Here is a 25,443-nt window from a genome sequence, read left to right as displayed (position 1 = left end):
ATATCTCTCACCAATTGAAAACGTTTGGTCAATGGTGGCCGAGTAACTGGCTCGTCACAATACGCCAGTCACTACTCTTGGTGAACTGTGGTATCATGTTGAAGCTGCATGGGCAGCTGTACCTGTACACGTTATCCAAGCTCTGTTTGACTCAATGTTCAGGGGTATCAAGGCCGTTATTACGGCCAGAGGTGGTTGTTCTGGGTACTGATTTCTCAGGATCTATGCACCCAAATTGCGTGAAAATGTAGGTACATGTCAGTTCTAGTATAATGTATTTGTCCGCTGAATACCCGTTTATCATCTGCATTTCTTCTTGGTGTAGCAATTTTAATGGCCAGTAGTGTATAAACTTTTGTCATTTTGGTGTGTCTCTGGCATGTTTTCGCTGGACACGACAGGTTCTAAAGACTGTGGCCATGTGTTTTGAATCTCGATTTTGCTGCAACATGACTTCTCACTAAAACTCATTATGCCTCATAAAAATCTTAAACTGAGTGAACTGCGTTGCCTCATTTGTCATCTACCATTACAAAATCAGTGCAATTCTGTTTTTGTCGCTTTCAACTACACGATCTTATAGTTGGTTTTCATCATCAAAGTAGCTACATGTCGCTTTCTTGTCTACAGTATGTTGAGTAATGACTGTTTCGGTTCCACAGTGTGCATTATAATAAACCAAGCTCTTATGCAACTATTTCAGAATTCGGAAACTTACGATACCACTTTATTTTTAAACAGTGTTACACCTATTTTCGTATACATACTGACAGATTCACGTTTTTGGATATTTACATCATTATGCAGCAGTCTGACAAAGTTCTTACAAAATGTTAGTCGAGTATTAGTCGATATTTTTAGAAGTCACTGGGTTATACTTTCCAGACTATACCTAAACGCCGATACCAATTGCAAGATACGTAAATTTAACTTTGATATTAAGTTCTTCTCTCATATCATTTCTGTAAATATGTCATTACCAGTGTTGCTGAGTTATTTGCAATAAATCTGGATTTCAAATATACAATAATTATTATTAAGGTGGAACTCTACAGCCTGACCAAAGTAATGTTCAAGTCAGGTAGAAAACTGGTATTAGTAATTCATGATCACAATCTTGTGCGTCCCTGTTCTCGGTAAATAACATGAAACAGCTCCACAGTTATTCAAGATCTTTTTTATAAACAGTTTGAACACCTCCGGTTACAGACACGGTATAGTGCCTACCCCTCTCCTTTTGCAGAAGCGGTAACCCAGTGCCTTGAGAAGTGCATCTCTCTTTGCCAAAGTTGCTCCAATGCCATTGTAGATTAATCATGTAGTGTATCACGGGTTGCATCTCACTATCTGCTAGATATCACATGTGGACGTCTGTTGACATGTGTTTAAATGCCACATGCGGATGACAAACCTCACGAGTCACGTTACAAACAGAGCACTTCAAATATTTTGAGGGCCGACGAAAGCTAGACACTTTCTTTTTTCCCCCACCTTTTGTATGATGTCTAGAATTTTAAGTAATAAATATTTACATATGATTTCTCTCTCAGTGATAATTCAGGCTGTCACTTAAGGTTAACTTACATGTTACACATTCTTGATTAATGTGTATTTAAGGAACTTGTATTTTGGTTTATAACTTGAAGGAGTATTATACTATTTTCAGATATTGAAGCGAAGTGTTACCACACATTGTATAGTCTGAAATCGCGTGTTGCAGGCTCTTACTGTACAATTAAGAGTTGATTAGTGTCATTCATACCGTAAACTTACTCATTATTTCTTGTTAGTTTTAGCACCTGCCCTGTTTCTTAGAGAGCTCAAAAATAATGGAACTATCATTGCTCGCTTAAAATAGGGCTGATATAAGGATTTATAGCTTCAATAAAATTTAGTTATCTAAGTACTGATCAACGACCGACCTACTCTGCATAGGGCATCTTTCTCTGTTAAGAGCCGCTTGGGCCCCAGTAATTAAGGCCCCTACTTATGATGAGCACCAAGACATCCTCTAATGAATATTTATGAGCGTTCTAGACCCTTTCACAAGATCGCCACATGAGCTGACCGGTGAATGAGAGGGACTCTACCACTGACTTAAGCCTCTCCATCCTGGAGCTCTGCGTACATCTGTTAACGTATATGATCTGGTCACCAATGTTAATGTATACTGGGCCGGGAAGGGGGGAGAAGGTTGTTACTTATGTCTCGTCACGACAGTGTGCAGAAAGTCGAGTGGTCAGAACATGAGAGTGGGCATCCAGGGCTGCTGACAGAACAGGAAATCAGGTACAATAGAGGGGATATATTTCATTGTACGGTGTACAGGGGCGCTCCTAGGGTCGGAAGTTACCAGGTTTAGGCCAGTCTAAGAGGTCGAACAAATAATTGAAATGGGCAATGGAAGGGGTTCAAATGGTTCAAATGGCTCTGAGCACTATGAGACTTAACATCTAATGTCATCAGTCCCCTAGAACTTAGAACTAATTAAACCTAACTAACCTAAGGACATCACACACATTCATGCCCGAGGCAGGATTCGAACCTGCGACCGTAGCGGTCGCCCGGATCTAGACTGAAGCGCCTAGAACCGCTCGGCCACACCGCCCGGCTATGGAAGGGGAAGCGGTTCATGTTAACTTACGTTGGTGGCCGGTCGTAAAAAGCAGACCCAGAAGCTCTGCCTTTCAGAAAGACGTCTATTCTGCTCGAGGTCTGGATTATAAGAGAGAGAGGCAAATGTGTTCCGCACCACAGAACACTCCAGCGTCCACTCACGTGACCTGTATCCCACGCACGCTACTGGCTAAAACCAATGCCGTGAATTCACTAGCAGTTTCAGCAGAGGTCTCAGGGTGTTTCTTGTCAGCAGCTTTAACTGGACAGAACTGCATCGGTTTTGCAAGACAGGTGACTTGTGTCATGTAGATACAGCGTAAGTTACTGGGAGAAAACTTATAAAGATTTCACTGGGCCTTTGAAATAAATTTTTTAATCAATTCCCCTAAAATATTCCTTGACTGGCTGCCCCTCTTACACATCCTCTGAAACCTCAATCCAGATATATCTCACCAACACTCCATGACCACTGCCAAACTCAGATACTAACAATATTCCAATTTTGTAAAAATATTTCTAATCCAATAAGACAACTCAGATCAAATAACCACTTGTAACACTTAGCATTAAGCACCTTTATTATAACTCTGAAGGAAATTAACTACAACATAACGTTCCCTAGATTCTAAGGCCCCAACGAGGGTCAAGCCACCACGTCTGTGTGCCTCATCGAAAGGGAAAGGATTGCACAGGATGGGTAGCCAGTCTATGAATATTTTAAGATTTCAATGCAAAATTTTACTTTCAATTTTTTGTCGCATTTTTCAAATACAATTCCAGAGTGCGCTACCTCAGAGCGTATGTGTCAGGTAGAACCTTGGCATGAACACACACTTTCAGTTCCGGTAATCTGCTGACAAAATCATCCACATGCACCACCATGATGAGTCAACAGGAACTGTGGAACAATTGTCATGTGGCAGTTGCCGACAGCTTCTTGGTGTGCAGAACCCAGTCATGTCTCCAGCTTGCGTTTCAGCTTGCTTACAGGATGGTTGACTTAAACAATCTGTCTGTGGCTGTGCGTCATCTGGACCAGCCACCAACTAACTCTCTCCTACAATTCCATGGCGCACTATATTCATTTAGTCTGACAGGTGGGCTCACAGTCCAGGCTGGGTGAATCATATCAAACTGGCACAGTATACCAAAATTCCGTGAATTTAATAGTTTTAATTTCGGTCTCTCTAAGACGCCCGTGATGTCTTCCACCCTGATCAGGCACCCCTTCTACGCCAGTACACTGTAATAAAAAGCGACATGCACACCACCACAGTGTGTTTGGATATGTCACAACCTTTCATTTCCGTGTTTAAAAAAATCTAGAATTAAAGTTGCAAACATAAGTGTAATGCTTCTTTTCCTTCATTACAAATATAACATACCACTGAACCATTGTTTCAATTATAAGTGGTGTATTAGTCACTCGCCAGCTTCTGCCACAGGCAGTAACTGCACTGTTTATGCATCACTGGTAAATACACACTTTCTTGCACCAGTTGCCTTTTTATCATTTGACTTTTACTGTCTTGCCCTCACCTTCTTCATCTGGTGAGCACATTAGTAAGTCTCTGAAATATCATGTAACTTGTGAGAAAAGGATATGTCGCATCCCTCTTTCAATGAACATAGTAAAGCAGAGTCATGCTCTTTTGGTTCTTTTACAAATGTATCATTCCCAGCAACTGGTATAATACTATTGCTTAAGCAATCACTTCTGAACACCGTGCACAATTCGCTACATGACGAAAACTGTGATTCCAAATAAGGCTTGGGAGTAGATACTTGGCAATAATAGTATGGCAACTTGGGATCTATGTCAAAAAATTGACAGTCCTTTCCTTTCAGTGCAGTACCTACTTCTTTCTATTCCCTTCCCAATCTGAAATAATTATCATCTTGACTCTGTTTAGTCTAATTGCTGATATGACCACATAATATCCATATAGTATCTTGGACAAAACAGAAAAGAAAAGAGTAATGAAGATTCATCTGATATACAATGTATTTCTTTTTTCATTCTAAGAGTTGCAGATGAGCTTTCATTAGATAAGAGGAGAGGAAGGAGATGAAAGTGGCAGACTGAATTTCTATACTAAAAGATGGTGGATGTGAGGCAGATCTTCTAGAAACAGAAAATATCTTGAACAGAAATTTTGCAACAATAGTTGATATACTGAAAGGATTAAAAGGCGTTTTACAAAAGAAAATTATGCTAATAACAGGGAAACAGACTGAAACCAGGTTTTTCATATTTTGAGTATAATATCTGTATCATCACTCAGCCAGTGTACTACTTCGGGAACAGTAATATTCACTGGGAATTTGTTCATACAGGAACATTGTATACCTCCTCTATAAGAAACTATGCTGATTCCTGCTATAATGTACAGCCGTACCCACATTCTCAAGATACATTCTGTAAGCAATGATTTGTGCAGTTACAATGCCAGAATATTTTATACCTACTTATCATTTCAATTATTACAGGCATCAAAGAGATGTGATAGAATGTTACTTAACATCTGGCACATTGAAGGCTGAATTGAGCTAATGTGCAAACATGATGTAAGAATGTCTGTAACATTCTTATAGTGATGTACTGCTGCTGTCATTCTGGGACTATGTACATACTGTCAGTAAAAAACCCTCTTGGGTAAATAAATGTGACAAACCAATGCAATCACCAAGTACATTTTATTAAAATGTTACCAAAAAAAAAAACATAACAAGTATTCTACAGACTTCTTCTTCATCATAGATGCATAAAGAATAAAGAGACAACCAAATAAAGAGGATACAAAAATTATGTCACTTTACAACTGGCAGTTCAAGACTGTAGCAGTAGTTCCACCTGATCCTCCACACAGTGTGGTGGGACAGTACCTAACTACTATACTACCACTCCACTGCCTCTCCACAGCACTACATGTACACAGCGAGTCGAGTCTCCAGGTCACTGCACAGACATACTTAGGTTTATTGAGCGCATTTCCTTTACATGGTGTTTAAAAAGTAGTTTTTCTAACTTTGAAGACATACTCCTTAGACCAAAACAAGAAAAAAAATCTCTAATAAACATATGTCCGAAAGTACTTCGTTTTCGAATTATTGATGAGAGTTAACGATCAACAGCTTTCCAGGTACAACTCAACAACTTCACCTGTTTGACTCATAGTTAACTGAAAGTGCTCCTTTCGAAGACGACAGAATATTTATTTCATGAGCAGGCACACATTGTTTTTATGTATGGCAGCACAAATGGTAACGGATATACAGCTGCACGGCTGTATGAGACAACATCTCAAAACCAAAGATAGCTGAGTCACATACCTGTTCAGTGCTGAGATCGTTGCATTGCCGAGACAATATCTGAGGCACCACTGACTACTGACCAAGTGAGATCACATGTCGTTCGTATGGCTGACCATTTGATCTATCTCTGGGCACCATTTAAACATTTCGTCTATGCAGAACACCACCCAATACAGAAATTCTACACTGATGTGTCATGGATGGCTGCTTTACCATTGGTAACCCTCAAGGAGTATTTGAAAGGGAGTGGCACTTCATGATTCGACGAGTTCATGCAGGTTCAGGATCGAGAGGAGGACATTTAGAGAATTATATATTTATTTGCTGTTGAGCACCTATCACCTAACCTGTATATTGTCATTGATATCTTGAAAACAATGGATTTTCGGACATATGTTGGCATGGGCTTCTATTTTTGTTTTCGCTAAGGAACCTGTCCCCAAAGTGTATAAAATCATTTTTGAAGCAGAAGAAACTGAGAGCAAGCTAGGTATGATCAGTGCACTATATGCTTCGTAATAAATAACTGAGAAAGTGTTCAATTAGTGCGATAATGCTGTTATACCAACATATTTCTCATTTGAGAACAGCAACAGTACAACATAGGGTATATTTTAGCATGACAGATTGAGCTAGAAGGTGTAAAAATACCTCTGAAGTGGAGCAGCACTCTGGTGTCATTCTTGATTGCAATGGATGCCTTGCTATGTTGTCACGCTTAATGTACAGGAAAAACTTGAAACGCTTAACACTAGGTAATGTCACAGTCATTCTCGGAGTAATTAATGACTATCTCTTCCTGCCCCATTCAACATTGATGAAGGTGTTATGCTAATGGGAGGTGTATTCTCAAGTGTATCCTTGCACTGACACTAACATCTGGTGAAATAGACAATACTCAGCTGATCTTCAGTGGTACTACAGCTCAGGGTAAATGCTCTCACATATATGCGATTCCCATTCTCCTTCCAATTGCTTTGGCACCTGCAATGTCGAATTCTATCTGTCTGATGCATTGCAAATTACATTTTTGGATACCAGTAGAATAATTTTTCTATACATGTTCTGTACTCCATAAATGTTCATGTGGGTGTTACAGCGAAAACTGGTGGAACATAGTCATGGCTATACAAAGAAGATGAAATTAATGACAGGATTCACCTTAGCAGTTCTTTCAAAAAAGAAATAAAATTATTTACCCCTTAGACATGTGTCTCCATTTTCTCCATATGTGCATTTGATGGAGGCTCACCTATTATGCTGTTGCTTTGCTGTAACTAACCATACGAAATAATGTTGCATAAAATGTAGTGTTAGCACTGAATCTCTTCAATGAATTAAGTGTGCCAACAGGAAGGAAGAAAGTAGAAAAAGCTGAGAATCATCTGAAACACTGAGTTACATTATTATGTACAGACGTTAAGAGCAGGTCAAACATTGCTCACAATCAGACTCGAGGAAAGTGGTTCATTGAAAGTCAGATGCTGGTAGGACTCTATGGCCACTAAAATGATTGGATTTCGATCGGTCACAACTTTAAATATACAGAGGTTTAGGCTCAAATAGCCATACGAAGACAGAGAGGAGTGTACAGCATCAAAAAAGACACTCCTCTCACACGTAAAAAGACATTACACTCTCCATCTTATGTCTTGTAACGACCAAAATGCTGGAGTTATAGAAATAAGTTCACAGACAGAGTGTTGTTGACACTTTTCAGTACCTTTTCGTTTTCAGCACCGCTGAATTATTTGGAAAATGTGAGAGATGTAAAGGCATCTGACAATGTGCAGCTGTGGAAGCTGCTTCAGATTATTACCTTGTGCAACTGTCTTGCTACCAAAGGCATCAGTTTAATGGTCGTTTGCCAGTATGCACCTGCGAGTGCCTCTTCAAGTGGTGATTTGTTATGAATGTCATGTTGCAAACACCACACCTGTAGGGGCGTTCGCCAGTGTGCAGTTTTGAATGCCGATTCAGATTAGTACTTAGCGTGAACGTTAGGTTGCAAAAACCACAACTGTAGGGGCGTTTGCCAGTGTGCCGATTAAAATGTTTATCGAGATTACTCTTTATCGTGAATGTCTTGTTGCAAACGCTACAGCTGAAAGGGCGTTCGCCTGTGTGCAGCTTCGAATGTTGTCTCAGATGAGCACTTCGGGTGAATGTTTTGTTGCAAATCACACAGCTGTATGGGCGTTCACCAGTGTGCAGCTGAGAATGCTTCTTCAGATTACCACTTTCCGAGAAAGTCTTGTTGCAAACGCCACAGCTGAAAGGGCGTTCATCAGTGTGCAGACGTAAATGCCTTTTTACATTAGCTCTTGTAGTAAACGTTTTGTGGCATGTGTTGCAAAAATGCAAAGCTTCACCTCTCTCCACACATGTGTGTTCCTTCAGGTCCTGCAACCATTGAAAGGTTTTTTTACAGGTGTGGCAGTGGTGTGCTAGACGCCTTGTGCCAGTTTTATTCCCATGGGTTGACTGCTTCTCGATGTTGCTTTGTATCCTGTTGCCTGTTTCTGCAGCCAGGAAAACTTTGGTAACCAAACTGCAACTGTCATCACTACTACTTCTGCCCTCTACGTCAGCGACATTAGTGCTGCAGAAAAGTGGAAAAAAAATTGTGTCAGAAAATATTACCATAACAATACAATTATGGAAATGAATATTATATTAACATATGCTAAAGCACCCATGGACTATTGGGAGCATCTTTTATAACTAATAAAAATGTCCTTGGTCCTGATTTAGAGCCCTGCCACTGCTTAACTTTTGAATAAAAATCATTATCAGCAGTTGTGGGCGAAGACATCTGGCACAACAAGTTTCCCTCTTTCAACCAACGGCCTTGTCAAAGAGGGCATAGGAGTGGGCAAAGGTTCAGGGCACTCTCTTGCCCTTAGGGTGAGAAACTGCTCCTGAAAGCAAGGGAAAGCTATTGATACTGATGTTATTATGAGCTGAAACACAACGAAAATACTGGAAAGTAATGGTCCAGCAGAAGCTAACTGATAGGGACCATAGAACTCTAATACATACTTTGTGAATGTCGACATCAACATCTATATCCAGCAAGTGCAACTAGCTAAAGCGGTGGGCACTGAACTTTAGAAATTCTTTAGTTTTTGTAGCTCATTAACATTTTGGGATATGTGACACTATTTTTAAGACCATTCTACAATCCAGAAATCTTTGATGACAAAATCTAATGAGCAACTTTCCTTGGTTGTGGAGCAATGGGTAGAATCTTTAGAGTGAATGACTGTGGAAAAGAAGTTGCAATAAGGAAAGTTTGTGTAGTCCTTATGGATGCATAGAAAATTACTATTCACATAACAATGTGTGGTTAGAAAAAGGTCCAACCAGGATTTGCCCCAAATGTAGCACAGCTAACATCTCCCAAAGAAAATCGACAACTAGTATAATACCCTGCAGCTCAACACTTATAATTTAAAAGAAATAGATGTTGTCTGTGTTGTGTACGTCCAAATTACTACTTCTAATTGTTGACTGGTTGATACACTTGTGTGGCCGAGCAGTTGTAGGCGCTTCAGTCTGGAACCACGCGACTGCTACGGTCGCAGGTTCGAATCCTGCCTTGGGCATGGATGTGTGTGATGTTCTTAGGTTAGTTAGGTTTAAGTAGTTCTAAGTTCTAGGGGACTGATGACCTCAGAAATTAAGTCCCATAGTGCTCAGAGCCCTTTGAAGCATTTTTTTATACACTTGTTCACACATTATAGCCCAATGCTTAAATTATATCTTGGGTTTTATAACTACTCTTCAATTCTGGTTACTGTGTAGCATTACAAGCAGACTCTCATTAATTTTTGGATAATGTTTATTATTTTTATCAATTATCTCAGCTAATTGGACCCAGCCATAAAAAACTGAAAACCGTACTTGTTACAGGGTATTGAGTTTTCATCTTTGGCTACCACACTTTTTGAAATCGGCTACCACCCTTCTTGAAATCCAGGTTAACCTAAAATTCATGACTTATTAGCAAGTTACAAATTATCTGCAAGAGTTTCGACTTTTTACAATAGCTGTCTTAAAAATCTTCTGTCGCAACATTGTGCAGTGCCTCGCACGAATCTCAGGCCGAATCTGGCCGACAGGACCTTAGTTGCCCATCCATGGTCTATTGTAACAGCAATTACAGACACGCCTGAAGAATTCAAATTCGACCTAAACAAGCTGCAGGGTACATACAGACAATACGAATGTAATGGTACATGTAACAATAGTGTCTATCAAACTTTGAAAAAGATGTTCCACATACTATCCTTACGAAAAATGTAAGCAATTCAGTTCAACTTGCTACTTCTGCTACGAGTAGAAACCTACTAAGAAATCTTGACTTCTTAGTCAGGGAAACATGTAATTGGTTTTTGTATTCTTCAAGTGGCCAATGGTTGTATTGTGATATTTATCAGACAATCAATGAAGGAGTAAAACACCTAAAAATTCAACGTGAATGTGATAGTTTTCCATGGAGCCTGCAGTAACATGAGTTATAGCCGAGGATCTCATTGTGGTAAGAGTGTCATTAGTGGAAAATTGACAAAGATACTGGCGAAATATCAGCTCCAGGGATTTCAAGATTTTCGAGGGTTTTTACTTTAAAGTTTGATGTCAGGTAACAAATGAAAACACAAATATGTTTTCATGTGATGTAAATACAAATTAGCATTTTGGGATTTTTTTCCTCTACTTGTACAGTAAATTTGCTTCTTCCAAATCCCATGATTCCAGGTTAACAGGAAATACTCTACAGGTTTTGATGATTGAGTTTGCGACTAAAACAAAGCGAAGAGCTATAGATAGAGAGATGCTGAATGAAACACTTTTGGCTGTCAAGATGCAATGCGTAATGTTCAAATGTGTGTGAATTTCTAAGGGACCAAACTGCTGAGATCATCAGTCCCTAGACTTACGCTACCTTATGCTAAGAACAACACACACACACCCATGCCCGAGGGAGGACTCCAACCTCCTGCAGCAGGGGCCACGCAATCCCCTACATGGCGCCTCTAACTGCGCAGCCATTCTGTGCGGCTGATGCATAATGCCTTCAATGACTAATATAGCAGAATATTGTCAAGTGTTCTTTCACAGAACCCAGGGAAATTCTGGTCGTATGTAAAGGCTGTTAGTGGCACCGAAGTTAACATCCAGTCCTTAGCGAGTGAAACAGGGACTGAAATTACGGGTAGCAAAGTGAAAGCAAAATGCTTAACTCCATTTTCAAATTCAAAGGAAAAGCCACAAGAATTGTCCCAGTTTAATCCTCATACCACTGAAAAGATGAATGAAATAAGCATTAATGTGAGTGGTTGTTGATAAACAGCTGACATCGTTAAAACTGAATACAGTTGCAGGCCCTGATGGAATCCCTGTCAAATTCTAAACTGAATTTGTGGCTGAGTTATGCCCTCTTCCCACTATCATCTATTGTAGATCCCTCGAACAAAAGACCATGCCCAGTTCTTGAAAGGAGGCACACATCACACTTATCTACAAGGAAGACAGTAGAAGTGATCCACAAAACTATCCAGTATCCTTGACGCTGATTTGTCGTAGAATCTTAAAACTATTCTGAGCTCAAACATAATGAGGTATCTTGAACAGAATGACTTCCTCAATGGCATCCAGCATAAATTTTAAAAAACATCGATCATGTGAAACTCCACTACACTTTTCTAACATGATATACTAAAAGATTTGGAATGAGGCTATCAGGTAGGTTCTGTATTTCTGGATTTCCGGTGAGCATTTGACTCAATACCGCACCTATGCTTATTGTCAAAAGTACGATCATATAGGGTAACAAGTGAAATTTGTAACCGGATTTAGAACTTTTAAGCAGGGAGGGTGCAGCATGTTATCTTGGACGGAGAGTAATCGCCAGGTGTAGAAGGAACTTCATGTGTGTCCCAGGGAAGCGTGTTGGGACCCTTGCTGCTAATATTGTACAGAGTCCGCCATAAAAATGTATACACTCTTTGTTAGGCTCTATCAAGATATCGATATTGTCGTTCGATTTGAATTACGAGTGTGCTGTAGTATGGTCTCTGGCTCAACACATGTTAGTACTTTGATCTCGATATTGAAAAAACAAGATCGCTGGAGCACGCTTGAAATTCGAGCAACGAAAACGTATTGTGAAGTGGTTTTTCAAGTTTGGCAACGCCGTTGAAGTGCAACGTCAGTGGAGACGGGAGTTTAAAACAGAGCCCCCAACATACCTAACAATTAAACGCATCATTGACAAGTTTGAACTGCATGGAACGATTTGTGATAATCACAAAGGAAGATCAGGAAGACAGCATGTGGCTACAAGTCCTGTTTCGTCGGCTCTCGTGTTCGAAACGTTTGTTAATTCTCCACAGAAGTCTGCCATGCAATGTGTACGTGAAGTGAGGGTTATCAGTACAAGTGTACGAAGAATTCTGAAAGCTGCAAGGTGGAAAGTATACATCCCACGATTACTGCACACGATTAATGATGACGACCCTTATCGGCAAATGTAATTTTGCGAATGGTATCAACAAATAGTAACTGATGATGAACAATTTGTGATGAAGGTAGTGAGGAGTGACGAGGCACAACTTAAACTTAATGGAACAGTGAATCGCCATAACAGTGTGTACTGGGCACTGGAAAATTTGCATGTCTATGTGGATAAAGCGGTCAATCTAACAGGGGTTCATGTGGGGTGTGGACTATCATATAGGGGCTTAGTAGGACACTTTTTATTTGATGACACTGTCACTAGAGAAGTGTACCTGGAAATGTTATGCACATCAATTTTGTCACGTATACGTGCGCTTTATGAATCTGATGAAGAGGTCTTCTACCAACAGGGCGGGGCGCCACCACACTACCACCTAGTATAGCTAGCCGCACAAGCTTTCCTGGATGACATTTTCTGTGGCATTGGATTGGACAAAGAGGGTCCATTGAGTTCCCTCCATGGTCGCCAGACCTAACATCTATGGATCTTTACTTGTGGGGAACTGCGAAAGATAACCTCCATCGACGTAAGTCACGCGCGCTGGAGGAACTTCGCCAGGAGATTACAGCGACATGTGCAGTAATCTCCACTGTAACATTGACTGACGTAGTTGCGCAAGCGCTCGTCCTGCTGTTACGTGTATAGCCACCAACGGCGAAAATTTTGAACATTTAAAGCAACCATGTGCTAAAATGAAGGTTGTACAACATGTGTGATCAATTATTAAATGTAAAATAAACAAATAAGTAATACTTTACGTTCCTTAAACTGTGTATTCATTTTTCCGGCGGACTCTGTATATTAATGAACTTGGAGGCATTATTAATAGTAAAATCAGGATTTTTGCACATGATGCAATTATCTATAATTAAGTATTATCTGAAAGAAGCTGCATAAATATTTAGTGAGATCTTGATAACATTTCAAAGTGTGCGGAGGTTGGCAAATTTCTATAAATGTTCAGAAATGTAAAATTTTGCACTTCACGAAACGAAAAAAACATAGTAGCCTATGACAGTAATATAAATGAATCACAATTGGACTCAGACAACTCATACAATTACCTCCGTGTCACACTTCATAGTAAAATGATTACATAGGTTCAGTTGTGTGTAAAGCAGGCCCTAGACTTCAGTTTACTGGTAGAATACTGAGGAAGTGGAATCAATCTACAAAGGAGATTGCTAACAAATCACTCATGTGACCAGTTCTAGAATATTGCTGAACTGTATGGGACCAGTACCAGATAGGGCTCACAGGGGTATTGAACTTTTTCAGAGAAGAGCAGAACGAATGGTCACAGGTTTCTATAATCTGTGGGAGATTGTCAGAGATGGCTTGGTTCAAATGGCTCTGAGCCCTATGGGTCTTAACATTTGCGATCAGTCCCCTAGAACCTAGAACTACTTCAACCTAAATAACCTAAGAACATCACACACATCCATGCTCGAGGCAGGATTCGAACCTGCGACCATAGTGGTCGCACGGTTCCAGACTGAAGCGCCGAGAGCTGCTCGGCCACTGCAGCCGGCAGAGTGTCAGAGATACTGAAGGAACTGAAGTGAAAACACTTGAACACTATCCTGAGTAAGTCTATTAACAAAGTTCAAGAACTGGCTTAAATCATGATTCCAAGAATAAACTACAAATGTTGAGAGGGAGGCAAACCACAGACTGTGTTTTATTAACAGAACAGTTAGGAAATGTAACAGATCTACCTAAGAGACTGCCTACACCACGATTGTCTGTCCTCTTTTGGAATACTGCTGTGTGGTCTGGGATCCTTCCCCAACACTATTAACGGAGAACATTGAGAAAGCTCAAGGAAGAGCAGCACAAGAACACGTACTATGTCAGAGATTCATCCAGTATTTCTGCAAATTAATAATTCAGTAGTTGCAAAGATCTCCAAGAAACAATGACATTGAGAATTTCACTTCTTTCAGTGTTCAGACTTCTTTGGGGCATTAATTCCTCTCCTTCAATTTTGTAATATTGACCCTTGCTGGAAGATGTCTTCGCTGTAGAGGGAGGTTTCAAGCATGAAGCGAGGAAGGTGGTCTGCAATAATGTTCACCTAATTCACTGCTGTCATGATGCCTTCGATTACCCCACAGATCCCATGTGAGCCCTACTCAATGTACTCCATAGCAAAATTCTACCGTCACTTGCCTGCATTTGTGGCACAGTGCATGTTTCGTGCAGCTATTCGCCTGGATCACGGCATGTAAGGACCCAACCATCGACCAGGTGAAACAATAAATGAAATTCATTCGACAAGCGACACATTTCCGTTGATCTACAGTGAAAGCTCAGTAATGATGTGCCCACTGCACTTACAACTGACGAAGTCATTGGGTCAACACAGGAACATGTAGGGGCTATGTGATGTGGAACTCCATGTTGAACAATGCTCTTTGATCAGTGTGCTATGAAACACTTGTGCCAGCACCAGCACTGTACTCTGTCATCGGATCTACCACAGATTGCTGCCTATCCTGGATTACACAACAGAGGTCCTCTGATCTCCACATTTTGTGATGAGACGTGGTTGTTCAATACCAAACAGGCTACTCGTTATTTCACCATCGTTCTACCATTTTCCACAGGTGCTCACGTTAGTAGTATGCCAACAGGCGTCCAGCACTGCCATTTGAGAGATTCTCACTTACAACCGCAGGGCTGTAATAATATCAAAACTGCTTACATAAGTGGGTTTCCAGATTTTCGGCCATTATCTTCGCTATAATGGCTGCCCATTCGACTTTCTTCAGCTTATTGCCTTTTGTCACTGCGCCACATGCCTGCAACACCACGAAGAGACATTCAACCTTGCGGTGGGAAATGGCCATGATGTCTTGGCTCATAGATGTAGTGTAACAGGAGACTATGCCTGGTTGAGCAATTAGAAGATAAAAGATGAAGATGATAGAAACACATTAAAACCTCCTACCTAAGATACTACTGAGATGACCAGACATCACACAGAACTGCAAAACATGGACTACATTTAATTCATCGTCTCCTAAAATTGTGGGCAGGTCAGTTGGTAAGTTTGTCGCAGCCCTCACATGGCTTGGTATGGAACACAGTCTGTTAAAATGTGGGGCACAAATACCTGTACATGACATGCACTGCATACTGGTGGATCCTCCTGGTGGAGGAGGAATCCATGCGATGGAGGACGGTGCCTTTGCCTCAATAGCGAGGTAACCACATGTACTGCGCAGTACATGCAGAAATCATATCTTCCACTCAGGAATTCTTAGCTGCGTCATCTGCTGCTTCATTACCCTAAATACCCACGTGGCCTGATACCCAGCAACATCACTCCTCCTTGTCCTGCCACTGTAAGTATCTTCTGCTGAATATACTTTTCTACTGGGTAAATGTGAAAGATAGTGTGAAGGGCACTTAAGTGATCAGTGCAGATTAAGAGTTTGCTAGCAGGAAGACATTGCATCTGATCTAGTGCTCTCAAGATCTCATAGAGCTTGAACAGTAATAAAAACGACAAACTGCAGGGCAGGCAGATTCCTGCCTGAAAATGGGAGAAAAAAGGTCCTGTGAACACAGGTCCTGAAATGCATCATTGCCACATTAGATGGCAGGCACGTGCCTTAACCACACCCCATGACTTCCAACAGGATGGAGCAACTGTCCATAAAGCCGGTCGAAAACTGGAGCACATTTACACAATCTTCACACCTGAGAGTTGTTAGCAGAGGTAAGGCTGGTTTCGGCCCTAGCTGGCCACTGAGGTCATCTGGTCTGTCAGTGTGCGGTTACAACAACCCTCATAGTCTTCAACAAATGCAGCAGAGCATTTCGGATGACACTTCACTAATTCCAGCAGTCCAGCTTCGACCTGCCTTCAGCAACTTCCTGATCAGGGTCCAAAAGTGCCAATAGATGAATGGTGGTCATTTTCAACATCTGCTATAGCCAAGTTAGTATTATATTTCCTTTCCTCTGCAGTGTTTCTTTGTACCTTGGAACTCTGTTCTCTGGCCCACTTTTATTTGCCCCGTGCTGTACAAGCTCCATGCAAGTGGCCTGCCAACATGGTGTAAGCTACTATCCTTATCACCTGCAACGAACAAAAGAGTTATCAGCAGGCATTTCCGTCTATGGGAAATGCGGGCTGCATACATTCAGGGGAAAACTGATTTATGAGCCACTTCCCTTAACATATTGTTGTGTTAATTGTTTCATGACCCCAGGGAAACCAACCCCCCCCCCCAAACCCTACCCCTCTGCCACCCTCTGGGAAACCCTTTACCCACATTTGATAGCAAATTAATTGACTAATTAACTACATCGATAAATTAATAAGCCCCTCCCCTCTGGTAAATCCCTCAATCCCGTCCAGCATCCCCACCTGGATATTGGCATGAAAAGGACTGTCTTTGCTGGAGAGGAAGCATCTTACAAAAGGAAATTAAAACCAATGCCAATTACATAGCACAAGATATGTTTATTTATAAAATTAAATTCACAGGGGTTGGACCGCCATTTTATTTAGTGGCAAAAGCTCATCATTCTCTGCTGTTTTTGAAGATGCTGGTCTTGTGAAATACATCGAAAAGAAGTAATTAAATACATCATTATTTCTGATCATGCAAGGAATACAATCACAAAATCGACGTCAACATAGCTCACTGCACATAATTACAGCGTTAAAAATCTTCCGACTGCGTCTTCGCACTGACCACAAGGCAGATACGCCGGCCGCTTTTCGTATTCCCGCGTGTGCAGGCTGGGAGAGAGGCCTGCACACAGGTCCAGCACATGCAGCTTGCAGCCCAGAACTCAAGCTAATCACCGATTGAAGTATCAGGTGATGGCAACCCTTTGTGCAGCTCTGCCGAGAGGTAAGAGGTGGCAGGAAGCACTAGCTTTCCACTGCCACAAACATCAGGCGTGATGTCCTGCTCTGATTAGAGCAACAGATTGGCGGTGGGAATAACATATAACAAAAAACATTGCTGATAAAGACCTAAACATTCCATAAAGATTGTGAAAACGCCAGTCTAACATGTATACCGCAACGAGACTCTAGAAAACACTCACCTGCAACAGCTCCATGCAAATACACAGTGGTCGAAAAATAACTCCCTTAATGCACCTCACCAGGACCATCGCAACAACACATCTGCTTCCCACAATGTCCAGAAGCCTTGTGCCCAGGCCTGTGGACAAATAGCAACTGATCCCAGCATCCTCAAGCAACACCGGTGGGAACTATTGGCTGGTACCACATCACAAAGACTGACGTGGTCCATCCCCAAGTGTGTAGACAAACGAAAGCAAACCAAGTAATTAAATTTCAAGAACACTCGCCATATTTCGGGGGGCTTATATGCAGAGACGATCGAGAACACAAACACTGTCTTCCACACATTTTATGTAACCCATGCAATCCCGAAGACAGCCAAATGCATACTGAGGAATAGTTCACTATTCATCCAGCCAGGGAGCGCCTCGAGTATCGCCACCTGAACAGTCCAGTTACCCCACAGCAGAAATCGTCGTCCTTTTGATATTTGATACCTGGAAAACAACCACCACTCTCTTTGATATGGCTACTTCCTGACTGTGTGTGAACCAATGTATGCAAACACACACAGACCAAGATGTCGTCCCCACCCTGCCTCTCCTCCCCTGCTCTCCTCAACACTCATGCAGAACCTGGCGCTGATAGTCGGTATATCCCTTTGTTCACGCACTTCCACTGCTGTGGAAACCTGTAGCGGATGGAAAAAAGACATTCGAGAAGAAGTGGGTAGCGTCTCTCATGTGCCATCCTGACCCCTCCTTTGTCCTGAACAAAGCAGCAAATACCTGGGAAACCCCCACTCCTTCTGAAAATGCAAGGCTATGGATGTCTTGAAGATATTCCTTCACACTATCAGTCTGATTGACTAATTAATTAAACCGATACCCTTTACGTGCAGGCAGTTTTTTCTAGCATCCTATTGGTGGATGCTAGGAGTGGTGTATCTGGCATGATTAGATCCTGCAAGCACCCGATTATCAAACTCTTCTGGATTTTTCCCTTGCCTTCTATTGGCGGATACTGGCACAGTTAGGTCATTTGGTAGAAAGACCACAACATTTGAGGTAGCTGAAAGTTTCAAACTGTAGCTCAATTGCATGCTATGTTCTTAAATGATCTATGGAGCAGGTAGACTGATGTGCATTCTCAATATACCACTATTGTAAACAATAAGTAGATCAATCGGGAACTTGATGTTGGGACTGGGTTTTTAATGTAGCATTTAATCCCAAGTTGATTCTCTCAGCTCCTCTCACCAGGACAAAGGATGAAGAGGAGAAGGAGGAGGAGGAAGGGCCTACCGCATGATCAGACAGTAACAACAACGAATACTACTCCCACCTTGCCACTCTAGGACAAGAGTCTATCAGACTGTATTGCGAAGCAGGAAACACCACACACTTAAACCACATTCCGATCTGTAGTAGTAGTTGCCACAGTTACATATCAGAGATCGCTGAAACACTCGCACATTCTATGCACTCATCTCCCAATGTCACACATCGCTAGCAAGGGGATAGCAACGGAATCAATGGCCCTTACACCAACTGTATTTTAGAGGCTTGTGGAAGATGCTTTCTTAGTGAGGCCTCATGAAGGACATAGATTAATGGAGTTTTTATACCACCTCGACACAGTTCATAAGAGAATTTAATTTTCTATTGTTATCTGTCTTTCCTAGACGTTTTGGTTAGATGGAGGAATGATAAGTCTATGGAGCATTCAGTTTATCGTATATTCATTCATACCGCATCGTATTTGCAATCATTGAGTTTTCATCGCTTGTCGAAAACTATTAATGTGCTCCAAACACTTGTACACAATCTCACATCGGGACAGTTTGCCTGAAGAGGTCACCTACCTAAATACAGTGTTAAGGAAAAAGTAATATTCTACCCAACAGATTAACATGGCACTATCAATTAAAATCTAACACCACAAAGTGAATAGAGAGGAGATCACACTGGTAAATCTCAAGCTTTTCTTCTCTTTGTTCGTAATATTTCGTTCAAGATAACCAAAATTCTCCAGAGATTTCAGGTCAAAGTGGTTCTGTATCCAACATTGAAGATTGCAGATCTTCAGGAATCAATGAAGGGCAATTTGTTAGTGCGCAAGGCTGGTATTTACAAAATATCTTATCAATATGGTATGGTTTACACAGGCCCAATCACATGCACTGTAGAAGAAAGCTGCACTGACAACAATGCCGCGCTCGTATTTCACAGACAAATACGTTTGCTACAGTGCAAATGTTTTTTTGCAGATGATATGCTTATAAACAAGATATGTTGTACGACTTTTATTCCGATGGGACGCTTCCTGCTTTGTGGAGGATTTATCGTGTTTTTGGTTCCTGCACACAGATAAAATTTGGTAACCAAATCGTCATTGTCATCAGTATCACTGTCGTCCTCCATGTCATTGCGGACAGCACATAAAAAAAGTGAAAAATGCAAGTCACAAAGTGCTGTCATACAGTATAATCGTGGAAATGAACAATTATATTAACCTACACATGGGTCACAAAATATCAGAATCTCTCCAAAAATGTGCTACTTGAGGCTGTCTGAACCTTACATTCTAAATGAGCAGCTCACTGTCGCAACTTCACAGAATATTTTCGGCTTGATTGAGGCATTGATTTAAGTTCATGTGAGGCATACATTATGTACCAAACGTTTTGTGAATTTCTGCATTTTAAAGGTAGGCATGTCCACTGATAGTGATGTTATTTTCAGATCAACTTTCAGAATATCACAATGTTTAAATGATTAACTGATAGTGACCACAGAAAATTAATGTGTAATATATTAATGTACTTTCAGACACTCTTGTTCTTGAATCTCAATGATATATTGGGACAATCTACAGCAATATTGTCATGGCTGCCCCAGTAACCAGAGGCCTCTGGCTACAAATTTAAATGAGCGAGCTTGCTTAGACTGCAATAATTAATGACGTCAGTTTGGTCGTGAAGCAGTGGATACTATCTTTTAAAGAGTGTAGAGCAAATGTTGCACTAATAAGGCTGATGTAGACTCTGCTGATGCCTAGTAAAAAAGATTGTTCTAAGATAATGAAATGGTATTTGAATGACTACGGGTGGTCATGAGAATGTTCGTCGTAAATTACTAGAAATTTCGTACAGGAACTCATATTCAAAGGATAATCGACAAATAAATCAGCCTTTAGCTCGACACTTCACACGAGGATTGATCTTGCTTCCGTGATAAGTTTCGTATCTGTAACATGGATATTTGAAAAGAGCATGTTTTTTATATATAATAATCCACAGGAAGCAGCACTCTTGTTTCGGTAGGTTGACAATAATGCTCAATTTTGGAGACGCTCTTTGTACTCGTATTTTGCGTACTAGTCAATGGAGGTGACAACCAACCAAGGTGGTGCGGTGGTTAACACACTGGACTCGCATTCTGGAGGACGACGGTTCAAACCCGCGTCCGGCCATCCTGATTTAGGTTTTCCATGATTTCTCTACATCGCTTCAGGCAAATGCTGGGATGATTCCTCTGAAAGGGCAAAGCTGACTTCCTTACCCACCGTTCCCTTATCCAAGGGAATCGATGACCTCGCTGTTTGGTACCTTCCCCCAAACCATCCAGCCAACCAATGGAGGTGATGCGAGGGGAGCAGTACGGCGTGATAAAATTCTGTGTTCGTTTAAACCAGAGGTTCCCAAACTGGTGGGCGCTTCCCCCTGTGTGTGTGTGTGTGGGGGGGGGGGGGGGGGGGGGGGACGTGATGTTGTTGCAAGGAGGGCGCGGGTGGAGTTAGCGGTGTAAACCAAATATATCTTTTTAATATCGATATTTTAATAAAAATGAATGTGCAGGTATTAATGATAGATTATGGTGCTAAATGCAATCGTTTGTCGTCCCACTTCCCGCAATCCTATCTCAATAACCTATCCTAGAACATTCAGCTTTTGAAGATCACGTTTAGAATGTCACGTTTAGAATGTCACACACAGAAACTCTCAAAATTACGAAGGCGATATGCGTTAATTCTAATATTTCAGATTTGTAAACAACTTACTTCTGACAATTGGAAAACAGAAAAAAATGGCTCTGAGCACTATGCGACTTAACTTCTGAGGTCATCAGTCGCCTAGAACTTAGAACTAATTAAACCTAACTAACCTAAGGACATCACACACATCCATGCCCGAGGCAGGATTCGAACCTGCGACCGTAGCGGTCACGCAGTTCCAGACTGAAGCGCCTTTAACCGAACGGCCACACCGGCCGGCTGGAAAACAGAAATATCAGGTATTAACTATTCCGTACATTTGTACACATGAACTGAACGTAATCATGTTATAACTTTTAGCCGTAGTAGGCTATGTTCATCAGAGTAATAATCACTTACACCGCGTAACTGCAAAAATGCCGTTTTATTACCCTGTAAACCCGCGGATCCCCATGTGATGCGATTACAGTGACTTTAACAGACTGTATACGCTTCAGATGAACTGGCGGGTTCGTAATTTGGACGCCAGGATTATGGGATTATGCCCTTTGTCACCACAAAAATGTGCTCGACGTGAATGCGAAACTAGTACAAGTGTTCGTTTTGAGCAGAGTACTTCACGCCGTTCTGGTAACATTGTCGTGAGTGCTAACAATGAAACATAACCCAGCTAGGTAGACAATGAAGTCCATTAGTGAGGCTAACTTTTTTCTAACGGTCAGCACTACAGCTCTTTCATTCGCATTACTTATCTGACAAAACAATTATTTTTCTTCTGCCTTTTTGAAATACGGCATAATTTCGTTTGAAATTAGCGTACGTTCTCTGCTGCGACAATGGCTTCTTTTGGTACGAGTACAGAGATAACTGCTTGGCACTGTGCACAGTTTCCAGCGATGTGTGAGGTGTATCCATGACCTTACTTAATTACTGTAAAATTTGACAACCAATTCATTGATGTTATCTCAAAACTTATAAAGTTTCGTTTATAAGTAACGAAAGATAGGGGCACGAAGATTTTCGCATAAAACCTCACGCTGCACTGCTCAGAACAGCACCGCAGAACTGGTAGCAAATTCTTAGGGTGCCTGTGGGCTGTTTCCGCCCTAATCCGGGAAAAGCCCGTTTCTCCCAGCAAGAGCCCTGCTCGGCCACCAGGTCGCAGACAGACAGTGCACTGACTACGTGCGCTGCGGCTGGGCTTCCCCGTTCTTCGCCCCACTCCTCACAGGCAGTCATCTGAGGTGCCGACAGACGACAGTAGCTTTCCTTTATTTCAGTTGTTTGCTTGCAGTTGTTAACACATCTGATGTATTGGATTTTGCTGAAATCGCATTGAATCTTTCACAGTTGTGCCTCAGTAAAATCAGTGTTAGTGCGAAATTATACTGTTAACTTCTTGTTTTCTTTTTACTTCACCATGAGTGTCGTGATAAAACGTAAATATAATGATGATTATATCAAATACGGTTTTGTTTCTATACAAAAAGTGGTGTTGACCAGCCGCAATGTGTTATTTGCTATGAGGTATTGAGCAATGATTCCATGAGACCTTCTCGTCTGCAACGCCATTTGTGGGCGAAGCATGGTGCATTGAAAGAGAAGCCGAGGGAATTTTTTGCTGCAAAATGTGATAATTTGAAACGGATAAAGCTGGACACTGCTGGATCCTTCGTTCAGACATCAGAAAAGGTACTGGAAGCCTCGTATGAGTTATCGCTACTTATTTCAAGGCCCAAGAAAAGTCATATTATCGGAGAGACATGAGTCAAACCCTGTTTGTTGAAAGCTGCTGATACTGTTCTTGGATCAAAAAGTAAACATAAACCTTCACAAATACCGCTTTCTGACAATACTGTGAAACAGAATGAGATTTTCACTCTGCAGCGGAGTGTGCGCTGATATGAAACTTCCTGGCAGATTAAAACTGTGTGCCCGACCGAGACTCGAACTCGGGACCTTTGCCTTTCGCGGGCAAGTGCTCTACCAACTGAGCTACCGAAGCACGACTCACGCCCGGTACTAACAGCTTTACTATCTCGTCTCCTGCCTTCCAAACCTTACAGAAGCTCTCCTGCGAACCTTGCAGAACTAGCACTCCTGAAAGAAAGGACATTGCGGAGACATGGCTTAGCCACAGCCTGGGGGATGTTTCCAGAATGAGATTTTCACTCTGCAGCGGAGTGTGCGCTGATATGAAACTTCCTGTAAACTTCTGTAAAGTTTGGAAGGCAGGAGACGAGATACTGGCAGAAGTAAAGGTGTGAGTACCGGGCGTGAGTCGTGCTTCGGTAGCTCAGATGGTAGGGCACTTGCCCGCGAAAGGCAAAGGTCCCGAGTTCGAGTCTCGGTCGGGCACACAGTTTTAATCTGCCAGGAAGTTTCAATACTGTGAAACGTCGGATTGATGATATGGCCGAAGACATACAAAATCAATTAGTTACGGCCGTCAAACAATCGCTGTTTTTCGCAATACAGTTAGACGAGAGTACCGACGTTGCGAATTGTTGCCAACTGCTAGCTTTCGTTCGGTATATAGAAAATGAAGCAATTAAAGAAGAGTTGCTGTTTTCTACCGAGTTAAAGACAACTTCAAAAGCAATTCATATAATTCTTTTGTAAAAATGAGTTATCGTGGCAGAAACTGATAGGCGTATGCACAGAGGGCGCCCCATCAACGCTTGGATGTCGCTCAGGATTCGTGCAGATGGTCAGAGAAAAAAACCCTAGTGTTACTGCTATCCACTGTGTAATAAACCGTCAAGCATTGGCAGCGAAGACACTTCCAAAGGAACTCAATGATGTCTTGAAATTGTGCATCAAAATCGTGAATCATATTAAAAAGATTGCGTTAAATTCCAGGTTATTTACGGCTCTTTGTGAAGACTTGGGAGCAGAGTATAAAACACTTTTATTTCATACAGAAGTACGCTGGCTCTCAAAAGGAAATATGCTAGGAAGATTATTTGAACTTCGAGACAAAGTGATGCAGTTTTTGGAAAATAACAAACAAACTGATTTATATGTGGAATTTAGAAAGCCCGGTGTTCATGTTGCATTGGCTTGTCTGTCAGATATTTTCGAATCTTTAAACACATTGAATTTGAAATTACAAGGTGGAGAGTCAAACATAATTTTGCATCGGGATGCCATCAAAGCGTTTACTGATAAGTTGCAACTATGGAAACGTAAAATTGTAGCCTGCAGTTATTCCTGCTTTCCCAGATTGTTTGGAATCCTGGAAGAAGCCAGATTTCACAACGATTTTAAGGATACTGATACTAAGAGTAAAATATCGAAACATTTGCAGCACCTCACTGATCAATTCGAACGATACTTCCCTAAGAGTTGTGATGATAAAATTTATTATAGGTTAGCGACGGATCCATTTCACGTTGACGTGGATGTGTTGCCAGACAGACTACAAGAGGAAGTCTTAGAAATTAAAAATGATCCTGCAGCGATGTATGACTTTGAGAAGATGGATAAGCCTTTATTTTGGGTGAAATATCTCACGGTGTATCCCAGCACAGCAGAACAAGCACTGAAACTGTATTTACCATTTTCAAGCACTTATTTGTGCGAAAGAGCATTTTCAGCGGTAGTGGCGATAAAAAATAAGCTTAGAAGAAAACTCAGTATTGCCAATGATTTACGTTGCGCAATTTCTACTATTCAGCCAAGAATTCAAAATCTTGTAAAAAATTTGCAAGCTCATCCTTCACATTGATTTATTTGTTTGTTTCCTGCCATATGTGTGTGGAAATAATATTTTTATAATAAATACGTCACATTATAAGAGAACTTGTTATTTTTCTCCTATCTATCCTTAAATGTAGGTAATACTGTAAAATTATAAAAAACTATTTCGAAGAAACAATATAAAATAAACATAGTGAATCTGATTTAAATATAATTACTGCATGTGATCCTT

General features: G+C 41.2%; 1 protein-coding gene across 4 annotated transcripts in view; it reads right to left on the bottom strand.

The window, feature by feature from the left end:
• Nucleotides 1–25,443, bottom strand: part of LOC124550878 (gastrula zinc finger protein XlCGF52.1-like) — a 307,814-nt gene that overhangs the window by 62,140 nt on the left and 220,231 nt on the right. Inside the window, exon 8 of one of the 4 annotated variants that reach the window (XM_047125634.1) lies at nt 5,358–8,536. The exons of the other annotated variants lie outside the window; for them this stretch is intronic. Coding sequence (XP_046981590.1) covers nt 7,783–8,536 — 754 coding nt within the window. The 3' untranslated portion in view covers nt 5,358–7,782. Of the gene's footprint in view, nt 1–5,357; nt 8,537–25,443 lie in introns of those variants that run through there. 4 annotated transcript variants of the gene reach the window in all.

Source organism: Schistocerca americana, chromosome 9, assembly GCF_021461395.2.
Source record: "Schistocerca americana isolate TAMUIC-IGC-003095 chromosome 9, iqSchAmer2.1, whole genome shotgun sequence".
NCBI lineage: Eukaryota > Metazoa > Arthropoda > Insecta > Orthoptera > Acrididae > Schistocerca > Schistocerca americana.
The sequence above is the reverse complement of the archived record's forward strand: the minus strand, read 5'-3'. Positions and strand labels throughout refer to the sequence as shown.